The sequence below is a fragment of the Protopterus annectens genome, chromosome 11.part0 (assembly GCF_019279795.1).
Source record: "Protopterus annectens isolate FY-2018-M chromosome 11.part0, PAN1.0, whole genome shotgun sequence".
NCBI lineage: Eukaryota > Metazoa > Chordata > Ceratodontiformes > Protopteridae > Protopterus > Protopterus annectens.
In genome coordinates this window covers 1,207,271,128-1,207,297,985 of record NC_056745.1, presented here as the reverse complement: position 1 = coordinate 1,207,297,985, position 26,858 = coordinate 1,207,271,128, and the positions used below count along the sequence as shown (strand labels likewise).

At 40.3% G+C, this 26,858-nt stretch overlaps 1 protein-coding gene across 3 annotated transcripts in view; it reads left to right on the top strand.

The window, feature by feature from the left end:
* PPP6R2 (protein phosphatase 6 regulatory subunit 2) overlaps positions 1-26,858 on the top strand; it is a 4,227,669-nt gene that overhangs the window by 2,764,745 nt on the left and 1,436,066 nt on the right. For all 3 annotated transcript variants that reach the window (XM_044088566.1, XM_044088567.1, XM_044088565.1), the window contains exon 16: positions 10,096-10,193. In XM_044088566.1, coding sequence (XP_043944501.1) covers positions 10,096-10,193 — 98 coding nt within the window. The remainder of the gene's footprint in view (positions 1-10,095; positions 10,194-26,858) is intronic.

Genomic DNA, 26,858 nt, shown 5'->3' with positions numbered 1-26,858 from the left:
TCAAAAGGGTCTGAGTCACAATTTAAGACTGCAGTGATATCACTAAACACAATGATGTTCTCAAAAAATGAAATACTGAAGCAGTCTTATCAATTAGTCTCCACACTTTCATCTTCCGAACTAAGTGAAGATAGTTTACTTAAACCAGTCATTCTATAATTACTTGCCATCAAAGTTTCAAGGGTCTTTTGCATGTCTTTCATAGTGCACACCAACATAGAAAGCAAGTTGGTATCTTAAAAATCAGACGTACCAGTTGTAGGATGAACAGACATCTCCAGAAGTGGGTTTTCGTTCAGGCTAGCCATCCACAGGAAAGACATGTCAACTAGCAAAATCAACAATCCCAAGGATGACGCAGCAGCAAAAACTAATAAAAACCAAACCACCAATCTGGCCAAACAATGAAGGAAGCTACCAGCAAATAGCGAAAAACACAGTTTAATATCGCTTTCGTTTCAAAAGACTTCTTCAGAATGAAATAAAATACACACAGCAACATCACCTTATATATCAAATCTAAGTAAGACCAATTACCTAATAAACAATCAATTACTTAAGGTGCACTAGTAAAAGGAATACATTCATTTAAAGGCACACATCTAGTAACTTAACATGGACAGTTCATTTTAAAATCTTCAGTCTTCTATTCTTCAGAAAACATTAATATTCACTGAGTCATTAATGTCAGGTTTTTTGTCAGCCCCTAACCTGAGCTGCCACATAGTTTCTCTTTGTTTGAGTTGGTCCTTATAGGACCCCCCCGCCCTTATATTTCTAACTATTTGTTCCAGAACGGCAAACAGAAACTTTTTAAAACCACTACATGTAGTGGAATGCTTAAATAGAGCATTGTTGATGATGTTAGTTCTAAAACAATAATAATGCTCTTTAATTTTCTAAGTGGTCATGTAGACATACCTACATAAAAATCATTACAGACAGAACAAACAGCAAGATAGACTATGCCACTAGTATTGGAATTGTATACACCATTAATAGGAAGTGTCCTGTTCAAACATGGTAAATCAATATAGGGCCCCTTTAAAAACGACATGAAGAACAAAAACCACATTTGTACATCTCCTTACAGTGTCTGCTGTTATCAGGGGTACTTTTATATGTGGAGTCAAATTGTAAACACTTTTTTAGACGGTCTGTTTTTTTATATACAAAATTGGGTCTATCACCTACAACTTGTATTAATTCACTATTCCCACATAAGATGTTCTGGTTTCTAGTAATAATGGACCTTATGTTAAATGCATCAATGGACATATCCAGAATACAAGAGGTACCAAAAGTATTTGTGTTACTGTTATTAGAACTTGGGTTATTAACCCCTGTGGCTCCACGTGGCTTATTTATATTATTAGTAAAACCATTTTTCAAAATAGGTGGAAAATCAGTAGCCCTTCTTGTTCTAATTTCATTAGCTAATTTACCAAGTAAATCTGGGGGTATCCTCTATGCAAAAACATATTCTGTATAAAGCTGATTTCTGATTCAAAATCAGCTTCTTCGGAAGTCATTCGTGAAGGACGAATAAACTGACCCTTCGGTACATTCTGAATACTCCTTTCTCTTCTGGACAGAGATAAGCCTATGTCTTACACAGAGCTGGTCTTTCTGTTAGCACTCAGTAATCTTCTGCCAGTCCCAGTTCCTTATTCTTGTCCACTGATCTGAGTAATCATTATACTCTCTAGCCCTGTCCTTCCTCAGTATGTTGGCTGCCTGGCACAGGCAAACCTTCTAAGAATACGGCTCCCAACCCTGTACCTTGGCATCTGTCTTAGCACTTGTCCGTGTTATGCTTGCTGCCACTGTAACCGTTTCCTCTGACAGATCTTTGGTGCCTGTGTTCATCACGTGTGTCCTCTTCCTGTCCCTTTGATAATAACCTTGGTCACTCCTACTAATGTTTTACTAAGCCCCACAAACATTTTCTCTGTGATGTGCTCACTCTCATGCCTTGATGTAGCATTATTTTTCTTTTTTTCTATTTCCTTTTCCTACTCGCACAATTCTCTTAGTGATTGAGTATTCATTTTATGAAGTCCTCCTGTCTTCCGACACTATTTTTCTGTCCCGTTTCATTTCTGTCTTACCACAACCCCCTCAACCGTAACATTTCCTCCATCATTTGCACCCCCATCCTTCTCCTCTGCTGCTGGCAGTACCCTCCTTCCCACAACTGATTTTCTTTCCAGTCCGTCATTTTTTTTCTGCAAACTATGTTAGCAGAAGGGATGCAAGGAAACTCGCTTTACAATCTTCTTGAGGATCTGTGCACATTTTGATTTCCCTCCCTGCACAACTGCTACAAGGCCCTTTTCTTTAATTTTTTTACTTTGAAATCCATTAGATCTGATGTTGTCTTTTTTGTCCATTCCTCGATCAGTGGGGTCTTGGGCTCCGACTTCAGCCATTTCTAAAGACTTGACTCCATAGCTCAAGCTCCCCCTGTACCATAATCCTTCTGTTTAGCTAGAATTATCTCCATTCTCATTTGGTGCGTCTTTGAATGGATGTGGTCTACTAAAAAAGATAATGTTATGTAGTCCAATCTCGCCTACATTCTTACCCATGGGTTCGGAGCCAAATGTCGACTCCGACTCGGCCATACTTTTTAGCTCTAAGTCTTTCTGTTGGCTGGGCTAATATGGTATCCCATGCTGCACTGCTCTCTATCCCCAGATCTTGTTTGCTGCTCCTGTAGCAAAGACGTGGTCAACTCTGAGATCGCACCACAATGAAGAAAACAGCAAAGTCCATTGGACGGAGCAGCAAATTTTTTCCCTGGGAAAACATTCGCTGATCCGTTCCTTCGATATTCTGTGGTTTCGTGCATTTGGGTTCGACAAATGAGCGTTCACTATTTTTGGCGTTCGATCATGTTGTAGGAGCCCGGACAAAAGAGTTATCCGTATAGTCCCCCAAGACCAGCAAGGATTCAGAACTTACTCAAGGTTCTTTTTAGTACCAAAGAAAAATGGGGACCTGAGGCCTATCTCAGATCTCAGCAGTTTAAACCGGTATTGTCAAATGCTAGAAGGTCTGAATGGTCACAATTCAGTCCATTCTGTTGCAGTTGCTCAAGGACGATTGGATGTGCTCGATAGATCTCCAGGACATGTACTATAATTTCAAAATAAACAAGCAATCTAGGAGATTTGTTCAGTTCCAGCCGGGAGCCAGCCATTACCAATTCAGAGCCCTGCCCTTCGGCCTCACCACAACTCCCAGGGAATTTACCAAATGCATAGCAGTGGTCACAGCTCACTTGAGACTGCTGGGATTCCTGGTGTTTCAATACCTCGATGACTGGCTTCTCTCTGCTCCCACCAAGCCTCTACTGATTCAAGCCAGGGACTACTTCTCCAGCTACGTTTTTAACTGGGCTTCACAGTGAACAGTGCCAAGTCTCAGCTGTCCCCCACTCAAGTCATGGAGTTTACTGGTGCTCATATGGATATGGTGACACAAATCACATGTTTACTGCACACAAGAATAAACACTTTACAGAGTCAAGAATTCCACATTCTTTCTGTTTCCCATTGTCAAGGTTGATATTACAAGTCCTGTGATCTGTGGCAGCTTCCATAACTGTTCCCCCTAGCAAGGTATTATATGATGGTACTGCATTGGACACTTGCAGTGCACTGATAAGCAAGAAAACAGCACCTACTACACTGATATTAATTACAAGGATTTGCAGGGAGCACATTACTTGGTGGATCACTGCCAAAGTTGTTTCTCAAGACCGCCCTTTTATTTTTCCACCACCACAGCCATAGTGACTATGGATGCCTTCCAACTAGTGTGGGAGGCATTACTTGGGAAGGACAGTCCAAGGCACTTGGCCCAGTTTCGAATTCAGTCTTCACATCAGTGTCCTGGAAATGAGAGCAGTCCTATTAGCATTGCAGATGTTTCAAGATGCTCTCCCTCAAGGTAAGATTGCCATCCAGACAGACAATATGACAGTAGTCTGGTACAGCTACAAGCATGGGGGGAACCAGATCCTAACCCCTATGTCGAGTGGCTATGAGGATTTGACACTGCTTTAAAGTTTTCCATATAATTCATTCCTGTATCTGCACCTGTGTGCAGCCTCACTTGCCAAGCATATTCTTTCCAGTTTAAATCCACTTCTGCATCCCATCTCTTGTCTGCATTTAAAACTTGGTCAATAACAGTAAAACTAAAACCCACTTTAACTCTGTTATGACAGTTAACAGCATGTCTTGCTAGGGCATTAGTTACATCCAGTTTTTCAACTGCCCTCAGGTGCTCATAGGTTCTGAGTCGCAATTGTTGAAATTCTATGAATATTTAAATTCTGTTACAAGCTATTTAAATTGTTCTTTTAATCGAAGTAGAATTAGTGTGAATTACCTGGATCTTTGTACAAAAAAGGGGGGGAAATCTTGGTTAAAATTAAAAAAAAAAAAAAAGATGTCCAGAGTAACAGCTACTTGGAATATAGCAGTTTACACAGTGTGAACTTGAAAAATAATATTGTGTTTGGTCAGCTTGATAGAATAAATAGACTCACTGATGAAGATGAGTATTTTTTGGAAGAATGTGAGATGTTAAGAAAAAAAAAATTAATCAAGCAATAGATAAAATTAAAGCCATGAGGAAGAAAGGGACAATAAAGGATGTTGAAAGAAATAGTGAAGGAGTAGATTATAATCTGAGTTGTACATTGGAAAATTCAGTAGATATGTACAGTATTAAGCAGATCATAACAAATAATTGGAAATTTTTGAAGAATTTCCAAGAGTTAGGTGCTTTTTTATATGAGAGTCCTACTTTTGTCACAAAAAGAGGGACAAGTCTTAAGGATTTTTTTAGAAACCAAAAACTTGAATACTCCTATTACTTATAATAGGATGTCAAGATGTGAAAACTGCAATTATTGTAAGTTTTTGGTACTGGAGAATAAAATATTAGTAAAGGCTTGGGACTGTACTATTAATATCAAGGGGAATTACAATTGTGTATCAAGTATTATGTAATTCTTGCGATGGATTTTACATAGTAAGAACTATATCTAGCTTCCATCGCAGAATTTATGAGCACCTGAGGGCAGTTGAAAAACTGGATGCAACTAATGCCCTAGCAAGACATGTTGTTAACTGTCATAACAGAGTTAAAGTGGGTTTTAGTTTTACTGTTGTTGACCAAGTTTTAAATGCAGACAAGAGATGGGATGCAGAAGTGGATTTAAACTGGAAAGAATATGCTTGGCAAGTGAGGCTAAACACAGGTGCAGATCCAGGTATGAATGATATGGAAAACTTTAAAGCAGTGTTATGTAAGAAAGGGTTAAAACACTGGTATTGTTTTGGGTCATGTGACTTGTGCAAACTATAAATGTGAATTTTGTATGTGTGACAACCACAACCAGGTCTAAAGAAGTTCTTTGTTAATGAAAGTGCTTACCAGTTGTTTTTTGTTTTAATAAATGTTGAGTGTTTTATTGTCATTCAAACTGCGTATTGGATTTATTACATTTAAAAGTACGTTATATATTACTTTTCCTTCATTTATAAACATCTTTTTGCACATGTATAGACCCCCACTCTTTTTTCCACAACCACTTCATTTTTCTTATTATATTTGGTAATATCCACTTTCCATTAATAATTAGTTAATTCAGTTTCTCATTCCAATTTTTCCATAAAAAACATATTCAGTCATATCTAAATTGATCTGATTATAAACTTGAAATTCTTTAACTATTTTGTTTTCTATTAAGTTTTCCAGTATTTTTTAACTCTTTTACATGACAAAAACATGTTTTGTTGTTTCTAGCTCTCCGCAAAAAGACAAATTCTCTCATTTCTTTTTTTATAGGGCATATATCCCTTAACTAGCAATTTATTAATTTGCAGCCTCCATAGGAAATCTTGATATTAAATATTTTTCTTAACACATTTTGTTTCTTTGCTTTATAGCTTTTATTTTTCTTTTGTTAAATGTTCCCGTGGATTTATACAATATTTTTGCAACATTATATTTTTGTATCATATTTTCCTGTTTTCATCTGTTCCTTCTATCTTTAATTTTCATAATTATATTTTTTCTCGCTACATTCTTGTATCTTCATTTCTCCATTCTTTCTCCCTTCTGTTTGTTTTAATTGTATCCCATTCTTTTCTGTATTTCTCCTTAAATATACTTGTTACCAACTTATTTATTTTCCCATTTATCCATACCAAGACCATATACAAATTCATAGAAGCTCCATATACTATTGGATTTATCAAAACTTAACCCCCTTTCACCTTTTCCATACACAACACTTCTGTTTTCACTGGATTTAATCTAGACCCCCAGACAAATTGAAATGTAATGTCAATAGATGATTTCTGCAGATCTCTTGGTAGCATATGTATACACTAGCTATATTTGACAATTTTCCCATCCATATTGTGTTTATCTAAGGTGTTTTTTTTTTGCTTAAAGTACAGTATGTACTTATTCCACATGATGCTTAATCCTTTTAGAGCCCTCAAAATTTTATCCAGTTGTTCCTTCAATATATCTTCTCCAAAATCAATTTCTAATACTGATATGTTTTTTTCTTTTCAAATTGTATTCCTTCCAACTCATTTTCTCCAAAAACCAGTACATTTTTCTTTGAGAGAGGTCGTATTAAAAATTAATCTGTCATTCACATTCATAACTTTCTTTTTCATTTCTCCTCCATTTTTAGCTGTTAAAATTACATCATCAGCATAGGGCAGTATAATAGGATAAGTCATCCCTAGTTCTTGTGCGTATTTAGTCTTTTTCATTCCTTCATTTATTCCTTTTATTACATTGTTCATTACCATCGCAAACAAAATATTACTCATTGGACATCCTTGTTTTATACTTCTGTTCATCTCTTTTTCTTCACTTAACCACCCATTTACTAAAACTTTGATTTTAGTGGGTTTTTTGTAAACTGATTCACAAACTTTCATTATCTTTATACTAAAATTATATTATCCCATTTTTTCATAAAATATGTTCTATAAAATCAAATGCTTTAATAATATCAGCTATTAGTTTCACTTCATTTTTTTCTTTTCCTAATGTCATCTACTATTTCTCTAATTACTATGAATAATTCTTTGCTACTTTTCCTTTAACTCCATACATTTCTTTTTCCATTATACAGTTTGGCTTATTTTCTAATCATCTTTGTAATATTTATAATCGCTATTGTTTAGCATTACTGGTTTCCAATTTTTTATTTAATTCTTTTCCCCTTTCTTCCACATAAACCTCATAACACCTCTACATATTTCTTCATAATTAATACCTTCATTTAACCATTCATTAAATATTTTATTAACATTTCTTTTTGCCATTGTATTAACTCCTTAAATACTAAATATTCTCTACCATCTGGTCCAGCTGCTGAATTTACATTTACTTTCTTAATCACTTTTTTAAATTCTGTTATTGTAATTTTTTCTATTTTTTTTTTTTTTTATTTCTTCTGTAGACTGTTTTATTTTTTAATGTTCTCTCTTTTTTCTTTTTACCATTTCTTTCACATACCTTACTACTATATTCATTATATTTCTCTATTTTCTTTCAAATTTTCCTACTTCATTTTTCATTTCTCTCGCATCAGTCTTCATTTTTCCCTCCAATTAAATATGGTGACACTTGTTCCCCCCCCCCCGTAAAAATATAACAAAAATAATCTGTCTCAGTTTTTAATTTCCTCTCTATGTGTTTTATTCAAGTTCCATATCTCTACATCTCCACATTTTTATGTCTCTCATTACCGTCTTATCTGTTCTGTTTTTTTGTCTTGTATCACAATTAAAATCTCCCATTATTATGTTCATATTTGCTATAACATAATCTAATATTTTTTGCAATAATTTTTCCCACCTAACATCCACTACTGTTAATTTTTCTAGTTTAACTAAAGTATATTCTAATATTTGTATTGGCTTCCTATATAATATAGCAATTCCTGAACATTTTTCATTGCCCAAATTCCTTATAATACCCCCATCCATAATGTTTCTATTTGTTCTCTTTTTTTTTTCTTTTACTTAATAATCTATTATCTTCCATTACTATCAAATCCATTTCACACATCTTACACCACTCTAGCACTCCTATTCGTCTTCTTCTTATATTCTTTATACTGTTAACATTAATAGATAACATACTAAGATTATTTGTTTTCCTTCTCCGTAGTTTATAGTAAATTATTTATCTATCCATTCCCTTTCTTTTTAACTCTCATTCCTACATCCTAGAATTTCCTTTTTCTATCTTTAACCCTTTTCCAATTGGATATTTCTTTTTGACCATTCTCCAGTTTATTTCTTCTTGATCTTATTCATTATTTTCTACTGTCTCTTCTTGTAGTTCCTCCTGCTGTAATTGTTCTTTCTCATTTACATCACTTTCTGGTCTTCTTTCTTTCTCACAGTCCATCCATACATTTCCTGTTTGCTTACATTTATAACACATTTTTTCACCATTTTTAGCATCATGACCAGTTTTCCCACATAAGTAACATCTTTTTATTGCTATTATTTACAAAATGTTCCTCCTTCCCACAGAAAAAAACATGTTTTTGGTTGTCCCCAATATTTAACCACAGCCCTGTTAACATCCATATTTATCATATTCAGAGTGTGTATTATTTTACCATTTTACATTTTTATAATCACATTACAGTCCCAAGAGTCCTGCCTATAGTCCTCTGTTATCTATAACTTTAGAAATGTCCTTTACTTCATTACAGTAATTCTTTAACAACTATTTCTTAACACTTTCTCTCTCTCAGTTTCAGTTCAGAACTCAATATTAACTTTTTTGTGTCTCTTGCAAAAAGTCTGAACAGCATATTTATTCCATAGCTAATTTTTCTTTTTTTCTTTTCATATTTAGCCACAAAAGTTTCTAAAATTTCAGGTGTCTCAAAAAAAAGTCAAAGTAAGTGTCTTTCTTTATTAAAATGAAAGCTCTTACTTCCTGTGCCCTTTTTCTTAAAGGCACAACAACTTTGTCCCATACTTTATACCTGTCCTTCTGTCTCATCCTTACTTTGAATTCTTACTACAAACTTCTTCTTTTCCACTTCTTCTGTCTTTTTCTTCTCCCTTCTTATTTCTTTTTGTTCTTCGACCACCTCCACAAAACATCTTTTAATTTTCTTTCCTTCCTCCTGGTATAGTTTTTCCATCATTTCACCTCATGGTAGTTCTTTCCCTGTTTTTGGCTCATTCATCCCAACTGGAGGGTTGTAATTATAATCCACTCCTCTTGAACTTCTTGTTTCGGCTCCTCAAACAGTTTCCTTTGAAATAAATCCTCCATATCTTCAATATGATTGCCTCCTCCTTTTTCATTCGCAAATGTTTCTCCTCCTTTCTCATAAAACAACTGTATGGAGTCAGCATTTGCCTCTGCTCCCTTCTGATCATTCGCAATGTTTGAGTACCATTCTCCCAGCCACCACTGTGCTATGAATGGAACGGACGCTCACACTTGTAAGTCACACACACTACAACTATTGTAACTATAAGGGAACTTCCCCACTGCCCTGGCAAAATTTCCAGTAATAGTACAAATATCATCTTGGGTCTCCCATGAAAAGAGGCTAGTAACGTAGTGAGAATAACCCAGTCAACAAAAAAGAAAACAGTACAGAAAGGCAGTTATGTGCTGTGAAAAGACGAGTTCAAGAATTTTCCTCATCATTAAGTTTGTAATGGGTATGAATACTAAGGTTAAGAGTGTAGTGTAGATTTATTGCAGTATTACTTTTCTCGTGGAAAGAAAAACTGGAAATTGTATAGTTGTAAGAACAAGAGACTAAGTTTTGGTAGGGGGGTGCTGCACTCCTGTAGTCATTAATGCAAAAGTAGTTCAAGAAATTTCTAAATATATTGTGCTATATAAAATAGCCAGTCATCTGAGAAACAGCAGCAACTTCGGGGCAAAACAAAATGTTTATAAAATGTTTAAGAAGTATTGCAAAATGTTCTGTTGTACTTTGAATTATTTTTTAGTGTATAAAATTTTGCTAATGTTGTTGTTACTGCTTCATTTAATTAGACTTTCACAGAGTACCAAATTCAGCAAATGACTGCCAATTTTGTTGATCAGTTTGGGTTTAATGATGAAGAGTTTGCAGAGCAGGATGACAACATCAAGTAAGTATATTTTCTTTATGCCTGAGTACAGTTATGTTTTTTTGTCAAACAGGGCATTCTTAAATGAGCAGGGTTCCATCCAAAGTATTATTTTATTGCCAGAGAACTGGGTACTTTGCATGGCTGGTACAAAACTAGCAGCAATGAAAGTTTATGTATCTGCTTTTTGTAATATTTTGTTAGATAACATACTGCATAGAATAGATTTCCTGCTGTACTAGTTTAGATGTGATAATATTAGTTATATCTTTACTAATCCTCAGATTAATTTGTTACAGTTAATGATAGGAAATTTGAAGTGCTTAAATACTAAAAAATTTCAAATAAAACTAAAGTAAAATACTGACATCAAATATAAAAATGATTCAAATAGTTTGGCAAATAGCATTTGCCTGGTGTGTGCCCCATAGGGAATTCATCTGCCATCTGTTATGTTGAACGTGGACCAAGTTTTCCATGTGGAATGTATAGGCCAATGAGTATGGTTAAAAAATAATACACTTGAAATGTTTAGTAGTGTGTAGCTCTGCTTTCAGAATGAAATCCTTTTTGTAGATCCCTGCAGGTTCACTGTTGCTGTCTGTGAGGCTACTGTTTATTTAACATCTTGTAATGTGTAACCTCTTATAGCATACTCTTCAATTATTCTGAATTTAAACTAATCGGGTATGACATCATGGACACGAATGTTCCCTTGGTAAGGGGTCACCCTTTCAGCCAATTGAAGATCCTTTGCTTGGGAGAGTGTGTGTTACTCATACAAACACACATTTTGTAGTGTTACTTGCCAGCTCTTTTTTTTAAACTCTCACACTAGCAGTCATTGTGGAAGTACACATATTTATATGCCTTACAAACTTGCAGAGTGGCTGTATGACTATTATTTACTAAACAAGGTCTGCATCTTCATTGCTTGTATTGGTTACAAGAGGAGCATTACAGAAGCACTGCCACAAGTGCCCAGACGTTCAACCCTGGCACTGTAATGCCAAATGGCAAAGTTTTTGGCCTACCTTATGAAAAAAAGATGGCAGCAGTTGAGAGCGCCTTATGTTCCTAATGCAGAGGCATGTTGGAGCCCTCCACCTGAAACATAAATTGAAACATTATCATAAGGACTGATGCTCACCTTCATGATCATAGTCTTCCTAGAGACACATCTATTTCTGTAATGGCTGTCATATCCTCAGAGATGCTAAACGTATTCTTGACAAGTGAGGACTCAATCCTGGACCTGTCCACACCAGAGGAGGAAAGGACCATAAGGGGCTGTCCCACAGTGCCTGCATAGAATAGATGAGTTTCAGGATGCTGATGCTGCCCAAAACATCATTGAGCTGCTGGATCTCAAGACCAGCCACCCAGCCTGATCCGTGGTAGTGTCTGGTGAGTTTGCCCAGTCAGAGATAAGGAAGAGTTGAGGCTAAGGTCTCTCTTCAAGGATCTCCCCAGATCATAGAAGCCTGGCTAGTCCTTACTGAAGTGCGACCATCAGATTGTTGGCAGCCACAGCATATGGGTTTAAGATCACATATCAGACACACACTTATTGTCTGGTGGGCACTTGAATTGTATATGGAGGACCAGGCACTTAAGGAATGCAGTGTGATTCTGGCACCAGGTCAAGAGCAGACCTTCTTTCACTGTCTGTTTTGTTTGGTACTCTTTGCAGACTTAACTTATCCATGACATTTGGTACACATCAGTCATATACTCACCCTTGCATGAGACTTTGTGTGAGCTTGTAGAAATAATGAGAGTACATAGAACTCCCTCACTGTCTGACTCCTGTGAGGAATCAGAAGACCTGGGGGCAGTTGCTTCTTGAGGTAGACAAGCATAGTGTGCCTCCTTCCACTTCCATCTTCCTCACGTGCCTGCATCTTTGGTGATGTCTTAAAGCTCATGAGGTCCATCATAGACTTGCCTCACAGCCTAGCCTTTCTCTCCAGAAACACCTTGGTGCTTTTCTAGGAAAGAAGCCTAAGACACCCTGGGTTATTCCCCCTCCCCTACAAGAGGTCATCAAGGATACAGATGTAGTAGCCTGCAGGCACATAGATAACACTTCTCTGTCTCACACAAAGGTAGGCATTGTATGGCGACACCAGTTTCTTGGAATGAGATTTTAAGCAAGCATCTTCAAGCTGACTCCTTGATCTCTTTGGTCTGTAGTAGGTCCCAGAGACTAAAACATTTTGTTACCTTGCTGTCTAGCAAGGATTCTAAAGGTTTGAACAGCTGTGGTATACCACTCTTCATTTTTTGGCTGGAGCCCTTAATGATTCATTTTTACCTTTTCAGGTTCCTTTAAGCTTGGAGACTTGCCTAAATCTGAGTTCAAGTGAGATATTATTCACACCTTGTTTTCTGATTCTGAAACCAGTGCCTATGTAACCTGCTGCAGTTTTGACTGAGGAGACATGGACAAAACCTGCATAGAATGGTATGGCTGAGGTTTTTCTCCTTTAAAGAGGAGCTCAGAAGTGGGGTCCTAGATACCTGATATGCAGAGAAAGTGCTGATGTTCTTCGTGTTTCACTGTTGCAGTCATTACATTTGGGTAATCTGCTGGCAGGTTTCCCTCAGTCAGCCTGAATTCCAAAGTCCTGGGTCCTGCGTCGGTTGCTGTCTTCTCTTCCATGACGTCAGGGGTATAAAATATGAAGCCGATGCCATTTTCTTTAGTCTTTCTTGCCGCAATGTGCCCAAAGCAGAAGCATTTCACAAGTGCCTGTCGGCCGATTACTGAAATATTTGAGTTTGAGATTCAGAACCGAAGTCTTCACTAAAGCTAAGTACCCCATTGGGGAAACTTTTTTCTTGCTTTTTACCGATGTCAGAAAAAGTTAATAATTGTATTACTTGTGGGAAGCAAATACTTCATAAGGATTTCCATTTATACTGTATTCCTTGCCTAGGCCCTGATCACAACGTGCCTGGCTGTCCGATTTGTGCTAGATTTAACTAACGCACTATTAAGCGTCGGTATATTTTTGCTTCTTAGTATTTTGGAAACACATTTAACTACCCAGAAATGTCGTCGGATAGCAATCCGACTACCGGAGTACATAAAAAACACAAATAAAAAGACAGAGAAAGGCAGTCAAGATCCAAACCGACGACAAAGCTTCTCCTAAGCCAGTCGCCAGTTCGCCGGTACTCAGTGAGGCACTTTCGCAGTCCCTGATACCCGCTACCTTCGAGTCGCAGGCCTCTACCGACACCCATGTGGAGTCCGGCATGCCACAAGATACTCAAGGTATTGGACCGACGAATGTATCTCCCTCAGATGGGTCAGGAACCGCTGAGCAGGCACCGGCTTCTGAGGGTGTATTCAGACCTCAACATTTTTATATCAAACCGACGAAAGCTGCAAAGACACCTTCTAAAACTAAAAAAAAGACGCCTGAGCCATGTGCACAGGCCACTATGCCTAAAAAACAGATGATCAAAATAGCTGAAGACCTTATTACCTTGATCAGGGGTACCCATCCCCCTCCAGATAACAGGCCTAGGCAAGACACTGACTATGAATCTTCAGATCAGGTTTCTGTTCCTTCTGATTCCACTTCTGATCAGGGATTATCTTTACCTCCCTATGAGGATTCTGATGCTGAGGAGTCTATTCCATCTGCATCTCCTCCTGAGGATTATTCATTTGGAGAAACCTTGCATACTTTGAGGGAGCATTTTCACTGGGAGAGTCCAGACTTCTCAGAATCAAAAAAGAGGCTCAGGGGTTTCCTTTTTCTCCCTTAGCACACGCCTTTAGCCATTCCCCCTGTTTTAGACATTGTGGATGATGTGTTTTCGGAGTCAAGCCTGACCCCTGACTCCTTACCTCCGGCTCCCAGTAAGCCTGACAGGTATTACAGGGTCTCTGACTCTCATAAATTTTTATTTAAAAACCCTGCTGCTGATCCTGAAACAGTGTTTCACAGGGTCCAAAGAGAGTTAAGGACCCAACAGCAAAAAAACATACCCCCTCCGACAGAGATTCAAGGGCACTGGACAGATGGGGAAAAAAGGTTTATACATCTGCAACCTTGGCAATCAGGGCATTAAACTGTCAATTTCATATGCTGAAGTACCAACAACATGTTATGGGATTGCTGAAGCAGAAAATGATGTTGATTTCAGAATGTGCAGAAAATAAGGAATTGCAGGAATTATTGCATGCAGCTGAACAAATTGGAAAGCATACTTTGCAATGTGGTTTTGATTCTTTAGAGGTCTCCTGCAGGGCAGCAGTTACTGGATCTGTGATTAGGAGGCATGCCTAGTTAAAGGAACAAAATTTGCCCGATCATGTTAAAGCTAAATTGCTAGATGCACCTTTACAGCATGATTCTCTGTTTGGTATTAAGGCAGAAGAGGTTTTAAAGAAGATGGAAGACAAAGCTAAGTCTATGCAAACTGTTAAAGATTTCGTACAAGTGCAGCCACCAAGATTCAGTAGACACTGGCCTACAAAAAATTGGTCCTTTCCTGTGTCAGACAGAGCTCAAAGGGGCAAATCCAGATGCCCTAATGGTTCCAGGTACCAGGCTCAAGACTCACACAGGTCAAAGCAGTGGGGCGCATCCACCTCCAAATCTGGAGGAGATAAAGCGCAAACCTACAGAAAGCAATCCCAATGACTTCCCTCTGCCTACACCAAGCACTTATCTATAGGCAGCAACCATAGGGGAAAATTAGCACTTTTTGCTCAAAATTGCCAGTTAATAACCCAGGACAAGTGGGTACTAAACATCGTATCACAAGGATACAGATTCCATTTCCACACTCTGCCAATGACAGATGGTGGGCCAGATTTGCCAAAAAAACAATGAGCAGAGGCACAGAAACAGGTTACGTCCCTCATGGATATGGGGGCCATTCAGACAGTACCAGAACAGGAAAAAGGACAAGGTTTTTACTCAAGACTGTTCTTGGTCCCCAGAAAGGACAAGGCCTGGCGGCCAATACTGGATTTATCGATTTTGAACACATACCTGGGCATTCCAAAATTCAGAATGCTCACTTTGCAACAGCTTCTGCCCATGCTGGGCAAGAATGCTTGGCCGGTGACTTTGGACCTAAAAGAGGCATACCTGCATGTCCCATTAAGACAGTTGTGCAGAAGATACCTCAGATTCAAGGCTGGCTTAATGCATTACCAATTCTCTGCACTGCCCTTTGGCTTATCTACTGCGTCCAGGGTCTTTACAAAGTGCCTGGCACCAGTAATTGCATTTTGCAGACAAAGAAGTATTCAAATATATCCTTACTTGGACGACTGTCTCATTCAAGCAGAGAACAAGGACACTCTTCTGCGACACCTGGCATTTGTGAAATGGCTTTTATTATGCCTAGGGTATGCAATAAATGAAAATAAATCACAACTGGTACCCTCTCAAAAGATAACATTCCTGGGTGCAAGCTTGAATACAACTGCCCAGATGGCTTTCCTCACGCCAGACAAACAAAGGCAACTGACTACTTACTTCAAACTGATGGCAACAAAAACCCAGTCTTCTGCAAGACAAATTCTGCAGGCTCTGGGCTTCGTGGCATCCTGCATCCTACTAATTCCATATGCAAGACTGCATATGAGGAAACTTCAATGGTACCTAAAAAGTTTATGGAGTCAACATTCACACAGTCTGGAAACAATGATTCCTCTCATTCCCTGCCTGCAACATGAGTTTCTGTGGTGGGGAAAGGCCTGTCACCACAACATGGGACGGCCCTTCACTCTACCCCCTGCCAGCCAAACCTTAACAACAGACGCATCAGATTATGCCTGGGGGGGCCCACATGGCAGGAAGATGCATTCAGGGCATATGGGCACCAAATCAAATGCATATAGATATCAACCAGAAAGAGATGCTAGCTGTTTAGAATGACCTAACAGCCTTCAAGGACTTACTTCATCCAGGACAACTACTGATAAAGATGGACAACACCACAGTCATGTGCTATATAAACAAGCAAGGGGGCAGACACTCATACCCCCCTTTGCAGATTAGCCATGGCACTGTGGAACACAGCTTTGATCTACCAAATAAATCTTCAAGCTCAATTCCTGCCAGGAAAACAAAACACTCTGGCAGACAGTTTAAGCAAAAACCTTATGGATCCTCACGAGTGGAAACTAAATCCACAAGTCTTCAGCATGGTAGCAGAGAAATGGGGGAGCCCAGACATAGACCTATTTGCCTCTCCTCAAAATTATCAACTGAAAAGATTCTGCACAAGAACTTATCACAGACAAGCATGGAAAGTGGATGCCCTATCCTTCAGCTGGAAAAACCTATCAGTTTACGCCTTTGCCTGTTTTACCCAAGGTCCTCTGAAAAGTCAGACAAGAGAAGCCAAAGATGATATTAATTGCCCCGGACTGGCCCCGCCAATACTGGTACCCAATCCTAAGGAACTTGTCTCATTACCCAGCTTGGACCTTGCCTCAAAAACCACAACAACTGTCCCAGCAAAGCAATCAGATCCTGCACAATCTACTACAGACTCTGAACCTGGCAGCATGGCTTAGGTTCATAGGTTCATACTAGGCTATCTGCCCTGGGGCAATTGCAAGCCTAGCCCGATTTTGTTTGGCTTACGCCACCCCTTGATTTGAGTATACTGTGTCCTTTTTAAGGTTTAGTTTACTGTGCCTCTGTCTAATAGTGACACAGAAGTAATCCCCGGGACAAACCTACGATCCCCCATCCACTCATCAAGATTCTTCTTGAAGAGATTCAGTGAGGTGCTCTGCTTAACATGAATTGGAATTCTATTCCAGAGCGAAGGGAGCCTCTGGGTTATGAATCTGTCCCTCCAGCAAGTTCTGTTTATTTCTGTGCTGAGGTTCAAGTCCCTCGAGCGTGTGGCTCTAAGGGATTTAGATTTACTGAGGTGGAGCATGTCCATTAATTCTGGATTGGACATCGCTTTATATGTCAGGCATTGATCGCCTCGAAGTAGGCGGTATGCAACTGAGTAGAGCTGGAGTTTTTTTTTAACCGAGCAGCATATGGCATCTGCTTGAGTCCCTTGATCCTCTTGGTGAGGTACTTTTGGGGTCTTTCTAATTGCTGCAGGTGTCGGGTAAGGTACATCCCAAAAGGGGCATTATATTCTATGATAGGCCTGATGAGGGATGAATAAAGGGGCACGATTACCTCTCTTGATCTTGATGTGAATCCTTTCATGATGAGGTGGGCTATGTAGAAGGTCTTTCTAACCACTTTGGCAATGAAGTTGTCAAAGGAGAGATTGCTATCAACTTGGGTCCCCAGATCCCTAATTACTTTCTCTGTACTTAATGGGTTACCGCCTATGTGGTAATTTGTGGGCACATTGTTTTTGCCAAAGGGTATGACTATACACTTTTTGGCATTTAGCTTTAGACTATGGCTCTGGCACCAGTTATCCGTCTCTGTGAGACCTTTTTGAAGGATGTTTGTGTCAGCTGGAGAGTCGATTATGGCGCCCAGTTTGCAGTCATCTGCGAACTTGGTGAGCCATAGTCCTTCCACGTTGGCCTGTACCTCGGAAAAGTATATACCAAACAAGAGCGGTCCCAGGACACAACCTTGTGTGACGCCACTTGTGACTGGTTTCGAGTCTGACATGGCTCCAGTAACTCTCACTCTGTGGGTTCTGTCTTTGAGCCAGATTGCGACCCATCTTGTGACATAGGGGTTTATATTTAAGCTGGATAGCTTATCTATGATGCTCGAGTAGGGTATTGTGTCAAATGCCGTTGCTAGGTCCAGATAGGCTGTGTGGACTACCTTCCCTTCATTTATGGCTTTGGTGACTGTTTCAAAGAAGTCGACCAGGTTCAAAAGGCAGGATCTGCCCTTGACGAAGCCGAATTGGGTAGGATCTAGTGTCTGTAGGTCCCCAATGTCTTTGTTTATGAGCTCCATGATGATCCTCTCCATAGCCTTGCAGACTAGGCTAGTCAGGCTTATGGGGCGATAGTTTCCAGGGTCCGTAGAGGCTCCACCTTTGTGGAGTGGGACCACTGTTGCGGTACGCCATTCTGTGGGCACATATCCTGTAGTGAGGCTGAGATTGTACAGCTGTTTTATTTGAGGGGTTAGTTCTTCTTGGAGTTCATGTAGGACGCAACCCGGGACGCCATCTGGTCCCATGAAAGCAGTGTTTTTTGCTTTGGAGAGGGCAGCCTTCACCTGAGCATCAGAGATGTTTGGGAGGCAGCCCTCTGCCTGGATAGATACTTGCTCTTTTGGGGGGGAGAAGTTTGCACTGAACCTGTCTGCCAGGATATTGGCGATGTCTGTGGGTTCAAGGTATTTTTTGTCGTTTAGAATCAACTCAGAACAAGTCTGGGAGTTGCATCCCAGGTTCCTAACATAACTGAAAAAAGCCTTATGATTGTCTTTAGTGTCCTGTGCAATTTTTCTCTCGAAGCTGGCCTTGGAGGATTTTATGAGGGATCGTAATTTTTTGCTAGTACTGATCAGAGCTGCCTTCCCTATTAGGGATTTTGCTCTGTCATGTAGTAGCTTCCTCCTTCTGTTGTACAGTTTATTTATAGCTGGGGTCCACCAGACTGGACGCCTGCCTTTGGATGATTGGGTCTTGGTTTTGTTTGGGATAGCATGATCCATGCATTCCTGGAGATGTCCATAGAATGCATTTATATAGGATTCTGCAGTTTGGGCCGTAGTTTCCACTGGCCCAGGGGCCTTGAAGGATTCCACTTCGGTTTTGAGAAGTGAGAAGTTCGCTTTTGAGAAGTTTTTCACTGTAGTTTTCTGGGTTGGGGGTGGGGTCGGGATGTGGATATCCAGTGAAATTAATTTATGGTCTGATCTTACCAATGAGGGATATACTTCTGGTATGGAGCATAGAGTACCCATGTTGGTAATGATCAGGTCTAGTATGTTATCCCCTCTTGTGGGAGTGGTGACTAGTTGTTCCATAGCATTTGAGTTTATAATTTCCAGGAACCTTTGGGCTAAGGTGCTAGGGCTTGAGTAGTGCTCCCAGTCTATGTTTGGGTAGTTGAAGTCGCCCAATATAATGGTGTTCGGAGAGATCTTCATGTTCTCCAATGTTTTCAGGAAAGCCGAGTGGGGTTCCTGACTTTGAGAGGGTGGTCTGTAGGATGCTATAAACTCAAAAGCAGCCTTGCCCACTGTTAGTTGCACATGGATGATCTCCGATACTTCGTGCAATGCCACTAACCTGGAGGTGTGGATATCCTTGATAAATATGGAAACTCCCCCTCCTTTTGTGGTTCGGTCCGGGTTTTGGGGCCGAAAAGCATGATATGAGGTATAACCTGGTAGTGCTGGGGTGCTGTCTGGAGCCTTGAACCAGGTTTCTGTCACTGCACAGATATCGATGTTTTCCATACTGAGGAGAGCTTTGAGTGCGTGCATCTTGAGGTTAAGACTTCTGGCGTTTAGCAGCATTACCCTTAGTTTCTTGTTCCTTGTGCTGTCTATGGAGGTGGGTTTGACTTTTGAGCCTTGCCTAAAAAAGGCACTATGGGGGTGGCAAGAGCCTTTGCCAATATCCAAAAGCCCAGTGGTGACAGGTGCAAGCAGTCCCTAGCGAAGCAACGTGGCTTGTCGAGCATGTCATCCCAGGCTGACAGACACTTGATCCCCTTTGAATGACACCAAAATTTTAGCCAATTGTTAAAATCGATCATTTTGTCTTTGTACTGTGGCATCATTCTAGGTGAGGGTAAGATGCTGCTCAAGGTCAGGGTCATACCGGCCTGGGCTGCATGATCAGAGAGCTCCTCTATGTCTCTCTTCATGTAGTCCAGGGAGGTACATCTCAGGTCATTCACACCAGCATGTACGATGACTGAGTCATATTTGTATTTGCTTTGGAGTGACCTGAGTGCTTGCGTTATGTGGCGGATCCTAGCGCCCGACAGGCAGCTCACTGTGACCTTCTCTTTGTTCAGCCTGGTGAGCGGAACGTCAGTGTGTCTGACAATAGAGTCACCTATTACAAGAGTATCAGGTGTGTTATTCAGCCTTAAGGGCTATGGCTGCTTGGCACACTGACTTTGTGGGCTATGTGTTGTGTGTGTTTTGTTTTGGGGTAGTGTTTGCTTGGATGTCTGCTTTGTAGGTCTCTGTTGCTTAGGTAGATTTTTATTTAGAGCCTCTGAGTATGTTTTTGTGTATTTATGTGTTTGGTTCGCTGATGTGGTGGGACTATGTGATACTGGAATTGTGTTGTGTGAGGTTACCTTCTCCTCCTGACTGGTTTCACCAGTTTTGAGATGAGAGAGCTCAGCCTCCAGTTTGGCTGTATGGTTGCATCTCTCACATATATTTGAACCTGTTTGGAGGAGGAGAGGGTTGTCCGTGTACATGAGACATTTGTAACATTGCCTCAAAATTCCCAGATTCACCAGCTGGACTGGAGAGGAAACCATTGACTGACCTTTGGACATGCTAGAGTAATATAGAGAAACTGAATTAAGATGGACCAATAGGGGTCAAGGTAATCGTAGAGAGTATAAGAGTAAGTAGTGCTTATGGTTTAATAGTGCTAACTTGTAAGATTACTTATTTGGACCAGTGAAGGGCCTTGGAATGAGAATATGGTGTTTAATTTGAGAGATAGAGCAGTTCTAAGGGAAAAAGTGAAGAGCAGACTTCGTGGTGCCAGGAATAGTTTAAACCCAATTAGGTGGCGCTGCCCGTTGTTGCGCTATGCACAAAAACGCGCAAAACCACGCAAAAGAGGGTTTTAAGAGAGGGAGATCAAGGAGTTTGGAATTGACCCAAAATGGCCAATAAAACTGCAGTTTCAAGGCAGTAACCACTCCCACAGAGGCAGGCAGGCTGCTCAATGTTTATCACTGCCACTGATGAACAGAGAGACTTCTCTTTAGCCCAAGCAAAAAATGGCCTCCAAGAAACTTACAAACAGTTCAGAACAGCAAGCCTGTAACTGAACTTTTTTAAATCTCAGAAAAGTGGGAAAAAAGCAAGTTTTTTTTGTTTTTCTAAAGATAGCAGTGGTTCACAAGTATCAACAAGTTATAACAGTGCAGTAAATGACCCCACACTTGAGTGCTAGTCCAGAGACAGATAAAATGCAAGTTTTAAGAAAAAACGATTTTAAAAATAAGTGCAAACAGGAAATTCAGTAAACAGCTCTAGGTTGTGTTCTAAATACAGTTACCAATGCAGAAATCAAGTTTAACAAGCCAGAAAATGCTCAAAGTAGGCGGCTATGCAGAAAAACTTGGCAAATAATCTGAAGAAAAATACTTAAAATCTCAAAAGTGGCTCCTTTCATCTCTCAGCGTTTTCTCCTCTTGGTGGGTGCTTCCCAACAGCCAACAAGTCTGAGAAGACGCCAAAACCACGAGGCAATCTGGTTCTAAGAGAGGGAGATCAAGGAGTTTGGAATTGACCAAAAATGTACAATAAAACTACAGTTTCAAGGCAGTAACCACTCCCACAGGGGCAGGCAGGCAGGCTGCTCAATGTTTATCACTGCCACTGATGAACAGAGAGACTCCCTTTAGCCCAAGCAAAAAATGGCCTCCAAGAAACTTACAAACAGTTCAGAACAGCAAGCCTGTAACTGAACTTTTTTAAATCTCAGAAAAGTGGGAAAAAAGCAAGATTTTTTTTTTTTTTTTTTTTTTTTAAGATAGCAGAGGTTCACAAGTATCAACAAGTTATAACAGTGCAGTAAATGACCCCACACTTGAGTGCTACGCCAGAGATAGATAAAATGCAAGTTTTAAGAAAAAAAACGATTTTAAAAATAAGTGCAAACAGGAAATTCAGTAAACAGCTCTAGGTTGTGTTCTAAATACATTTACCAATGCAGAAATCAAGTTTAACAAGCCAGAAAATGCTCAAAGTAGGCGGCTATGCAGAAAAACTTAACAAATAATCTGAAGAAAAATACTTAAAATCTCAAAAGTGGCTCCTTTCTTCTCTCAGCGTTTTCTCCTCTTGGTGGGTGCTTCCCCAACAGCCAACAAGTCTGAAAAGATGCCAAAACCACGAGGCAATCTGGTCTTAAGAGAGGGAGATCAAGGAGTTTGGAATTGACCCAAAATGGGCAATAAAACTACAGTTTCAAGGCAGTAACCACTCCCACAGGGGCATGCAGGCTGCTCAATGTTTATCACTGCCACTGATGAACAGAGAGACTTCCCTTTAGCCCAAGCAAAAAATGGCCTCCAAGAAACTTACAAACAGTTCAGAACAGCAAGCCTGTAACTGAACTTTTTTAAATCTCAGAAAAGTGGGGAAAAAGCAAGCTAATCCTGTAATCATACAGATGACACCTCTCAGCAAAGCTGTGATGGATGTCATTTTGGAAGCCAGAAGGCCTAGTACTAGAAAATCTTATGCTGACAAATGGAAGAGATTCTGTGTTTGGAATCAAGCACAAGGAACTGATACAGCAGAACCGCATATTCCTCAGATATTACAATACTTAACTGTGATGCTTGACAAAGGCCTGTCTTTCTCATCAATCAAAATCTATGCCTCTGCCAGTTTGGCTCATTACAATACAGAGCCACCAATCTTTTCTCATCCTTTACTAAAGCAGTATCTTAAAGGAGCCAAAGATTTAAGGCCTCCTAGAAGATCACCATTACCTGCATGGGACCTCAATTATGTGTTGGAAAAGCTCACCCTGCCTCCATTTGAACCAGCTGCTACCGCTGATATAAAGGTCTTATCATGGAAGACAGCTCTGCTACTAGCAATTACTTCAGCAAGAAGAGTTTCAGAGCTACAGGCTCTCATGCCTGTAGAGCCTTTTATCATATTTTACCCAGACAGAGTGTCTCTGAGGACAAATCCTACTTTTATGCCTAAGGTTGTTTCCAGTGTGGCTCTTAACCAAACAATTCATCTGCCAACTTTTTATCCAAATCCGCAGAACAAAGGGGAGAGAATTCTGCATTCCTTGGACATACACAGACAGCTAAGATTCTACTTGAGCAGGACTAAAGCTCTAAGAAAAACTGAGCAATTACTAGTGTCATATGCTGCAGGATCAGAAGGAAAGGCTATTTCAAAGCAGACAATTTCAAAGTGGATAAGCCATTGCATCCGTTTCTGCTACTTACACCTTGGCAAACCTGTGCCCAAGGGCATTAGGTCTCACTCCACCAGGGCTGCAGCTACTTCAGCAGCCTTTCTCAGAGGAGTACCAACCAAGGACATTCTAGAGGCTGCTACTTGGAGTTCTGTTCACACCTTTACAAAGCATTACCATTTGCCTCTCTACTCTACGTCCAGGGCAGGCTTTGCCACTGCAGTACTGCAGGGCCTTATAGCTTCACCTAATGCTGTTTAGCTCCAGCCTCCCAGCCATAGCTTTGGGATTCTACCCAAATTTAATGACTGCAACAGTGAAACACGAAGAACATAGTACAGATGTGTACACTTACCATAAATGTAGATGTTCGAGTGTATTCACTGTTGCAGTCCAGGTTACCCTCCCGCCATCCCCCTGTCATTCTACAGTTTATCTTTCCTTCTCTGTCTTCTGCAACCTATGTGATGTATTTGCTTGTAGATGAAGGTAAGGTTTATATTGATGCATGTATATATATATATATATATATATATATATATATATATATATATATATATATATATAAATGTTTAGAATATTGCTACCTTTTTGGGGGCACCTGACATCGGGGGCAAGAAAAACTAAAGAAAATGGCTTGGCTGCATGTTTTATACCCCTGATGACCTGACGTCATGGAAGAGAAGACAGCAACCGGCCTTGGGACCCAAGACTTTGGAATTCAGGCCGACTGAGGGCAACCTGCCAGCAGATTACCCAAATATAATGACTGCAACAGTGAATACACTCGAACATCTACATTTATGGTAAGTGTACACAACTGTACTTTCAGCCAGGCCTCTCAGGAATTTGATAATGACTTAAGGAAGAAACGCACCCTTAGCTCCATGAAGGTGTTTTTAGGATTCCTTCTCAACTATGTCTTTTTGTTCCTGCTCTAACTTAAGCCTGCCTCCAAGGAGGAAGAAGTCTCCTTGCTGTCCTGAGAAGTCGCTTATGTGTCTCTCACTCTTGACGCTTCCTGTGCAAGTTAAGTTGCCAAAGAAAATTACCCTTCCATTTGTGCTTTCATAGTTCTGACTATGGAGTGGGAGTGTCTACTTGGGGGGGATGTGCAAGTTGGCTTCAGCTTGGAAAGCCATCACAATGGACCATTGAGTTCTAAACTTAGGCAAGTATGTCATGCAGATCAATGATCCTTTGTCAGAACAGGCTTTGTTGATGGATCACTGCATCTCAGCAAAGCTGTTTGGTCAGGCTTAGACTGTACTGCTGCAAGCAGCTTTAGAAACAGTCCTGTATTCAGAACAGGGTCAGATGGTTTATTTGTGCTTCTTTCTTGTCTGTGTATGAAGAAATGCTTCTGTTTCATTCTATGCCTTAGGGGCATCAGCCATCATGTCATGTATGTCTGGTTCTGGATAGTGAATCCTCAGGGTCTTCTGCTTGTGTTGCTGCATGATGCTTAGATGATGACACTGAATATAACAACTTTTGGCACATCACTGTTCAAATTCCATGCAGGAGATTCCTCTGGGTTACCATGGATTGGCACCACTTCTGTAATGTAGTGTTGTTATTAAGGCTTTCTTCCATGTCCATAATATTTACTAGAGCTTTGGCATTGGTGGCTGAAGCCTTGTAGAAAGCTAGTCTGGTGATATCTAGCTAGATGGCTGGCTCCACATAGCCCTTTCCAGAGATCCCCTGGAATCCTCACCACAGTGGACACTCCCGTGGATGTATTCTCCATGGATCTGACCATAAATTGGGTATTGTTCTGTCTGCTCATTTATCAGAGAATAGCCTCCATAACTGTGGAGCCAGAAACACTCAAGTGTTGGTGAACCCCTTATCTTTGGCGAGTGCATATGCGGTCATGGCCTTAGAAGTAAATATACAGTAGAGCTTTTAAATTTAGACTGTTTTGAGTCTTCTGGAATTTTTGGGTGCCATGGTCTTTTTGTGCCATTTGCATGTCTGAAGATGCAGGTGTTGCAGTAGACTGTGTGATATCAAGTCGGTACAATGCCAGTATGTACTTATGGAATCACATATTTTAAATATTTTGTCAGTGAGCCATTACCCCCTACAACCTTTTGGTAGGCCTTGCAGATGCATTATTTTTGCAGGATGGTATGTGGAGCATACCTCAGCTCCCGCATAGTTAAGGAGTGTGATCTTCAAGGAGAAGGGGCTGTATGTCATTCACTTGGAGCTTCAAGGTGCCTTGCCAGTCCCTAGGCCTTTGGACATACTTCATGCGTGTGCCATTTGGTGTAATAGTCTGTGATATGGTATGCAAACAGACAAGATGGCACAGGGTCATACATCATCTTTGCAGAATGATGATGGTCATTTTGCTGTGAGCCATAAGTCCTGCTCATTTTCTCAACAGATCGCATTCTTGGGGAAACGAATGAGCTTGCAGACTAAACTTGAGACTCAAGATTCAGAGACTTTGCTTTACTTAGGTCTTCCTTAATTCAAAGCAGGAATTGCCCTGTTTGCTATTCAGTAGAATGTGTTCATTCTACATGTGTTCGTGTACTGCTCAGTAAACCAGGGTAAAGGGATTTAGCAATGGACATGTGCTTCAGCTTGAAACATGGCTGATTTTGCTATTGCTTTCTACCATTCCCATTGATTCCATGCTTCTTCACATAGTTATAGGTAGCATGCTAAAACTCATTTTTATAATGTTAGACCCAGCACTTTCCGTAACAAAGCATATAGGTATTGCTGTAAACAAAGTCCTTGTTCAGTTGAAACTTTGTAGCAGGATCATAGGTAGGTACTAGGCCATCGGCCCTAATGCCTATACAAGCCTAGCCAAAAAGGTACCCTGGCTTTCGCCACCCAAGAAAATTCTCTTCCTGTGCCCCTGTCGAGCAGAGTCACAGAGGTGATCCCTGGGGTGAATTTCCTATTTCCCATCCAGTCATCAATATTTTTCTTGAAGAGTGCTAATGAGGAGCTTTGTTTGATATAGATAGGTAGTTTGTTCCAGAGTATGGGAAGTCTCTGGGACAGGAGTCTATCCCTCCAGCATGTTCTGTTTATTGTGGTGACAAGGTTTAGGTCCCTAGAGCGTGTAGCTCAGAGGGATTGGGATTTCTTTAAGTGGAGCATGTCCAACAGCTCTGGATTTGACATAGCTTTGTATGTTAGGCAGAGCTTGCCTCCGAGTAGGCGATATGTGACGGAGTAAAGTTGGAGTTTTTTGAGACGGTCTGCATAGGGGCATCTGTTTGAGGCCGGCAATCCTCTTTGTGAGGCATTTCTGCGGCCTTTCCAGTTGTTATAGATATCTTGTGAGGTACATACCAAAAGGGGTGTTGTACTCTATAATGGGTCTGAGTGACGAGTAGAGGGGAACAATTACCTCTTTTTTTCCTGGATGAGAAACCTTTTGTGATGAGGTGTGCCACGTAGAAGGATTTCCTGACTACTGTGGCGATGTGATTATCAAAGGAGAGACTACTGTCCACCTGTGTCCCAAGGTCTCTTATCACACTTTCTGTGTTAAGTACACTACCACCTATATGGTAGCTCATGGGTGCAGAGTTTTTACCAAAGGGGGTGACAGTGCACTTT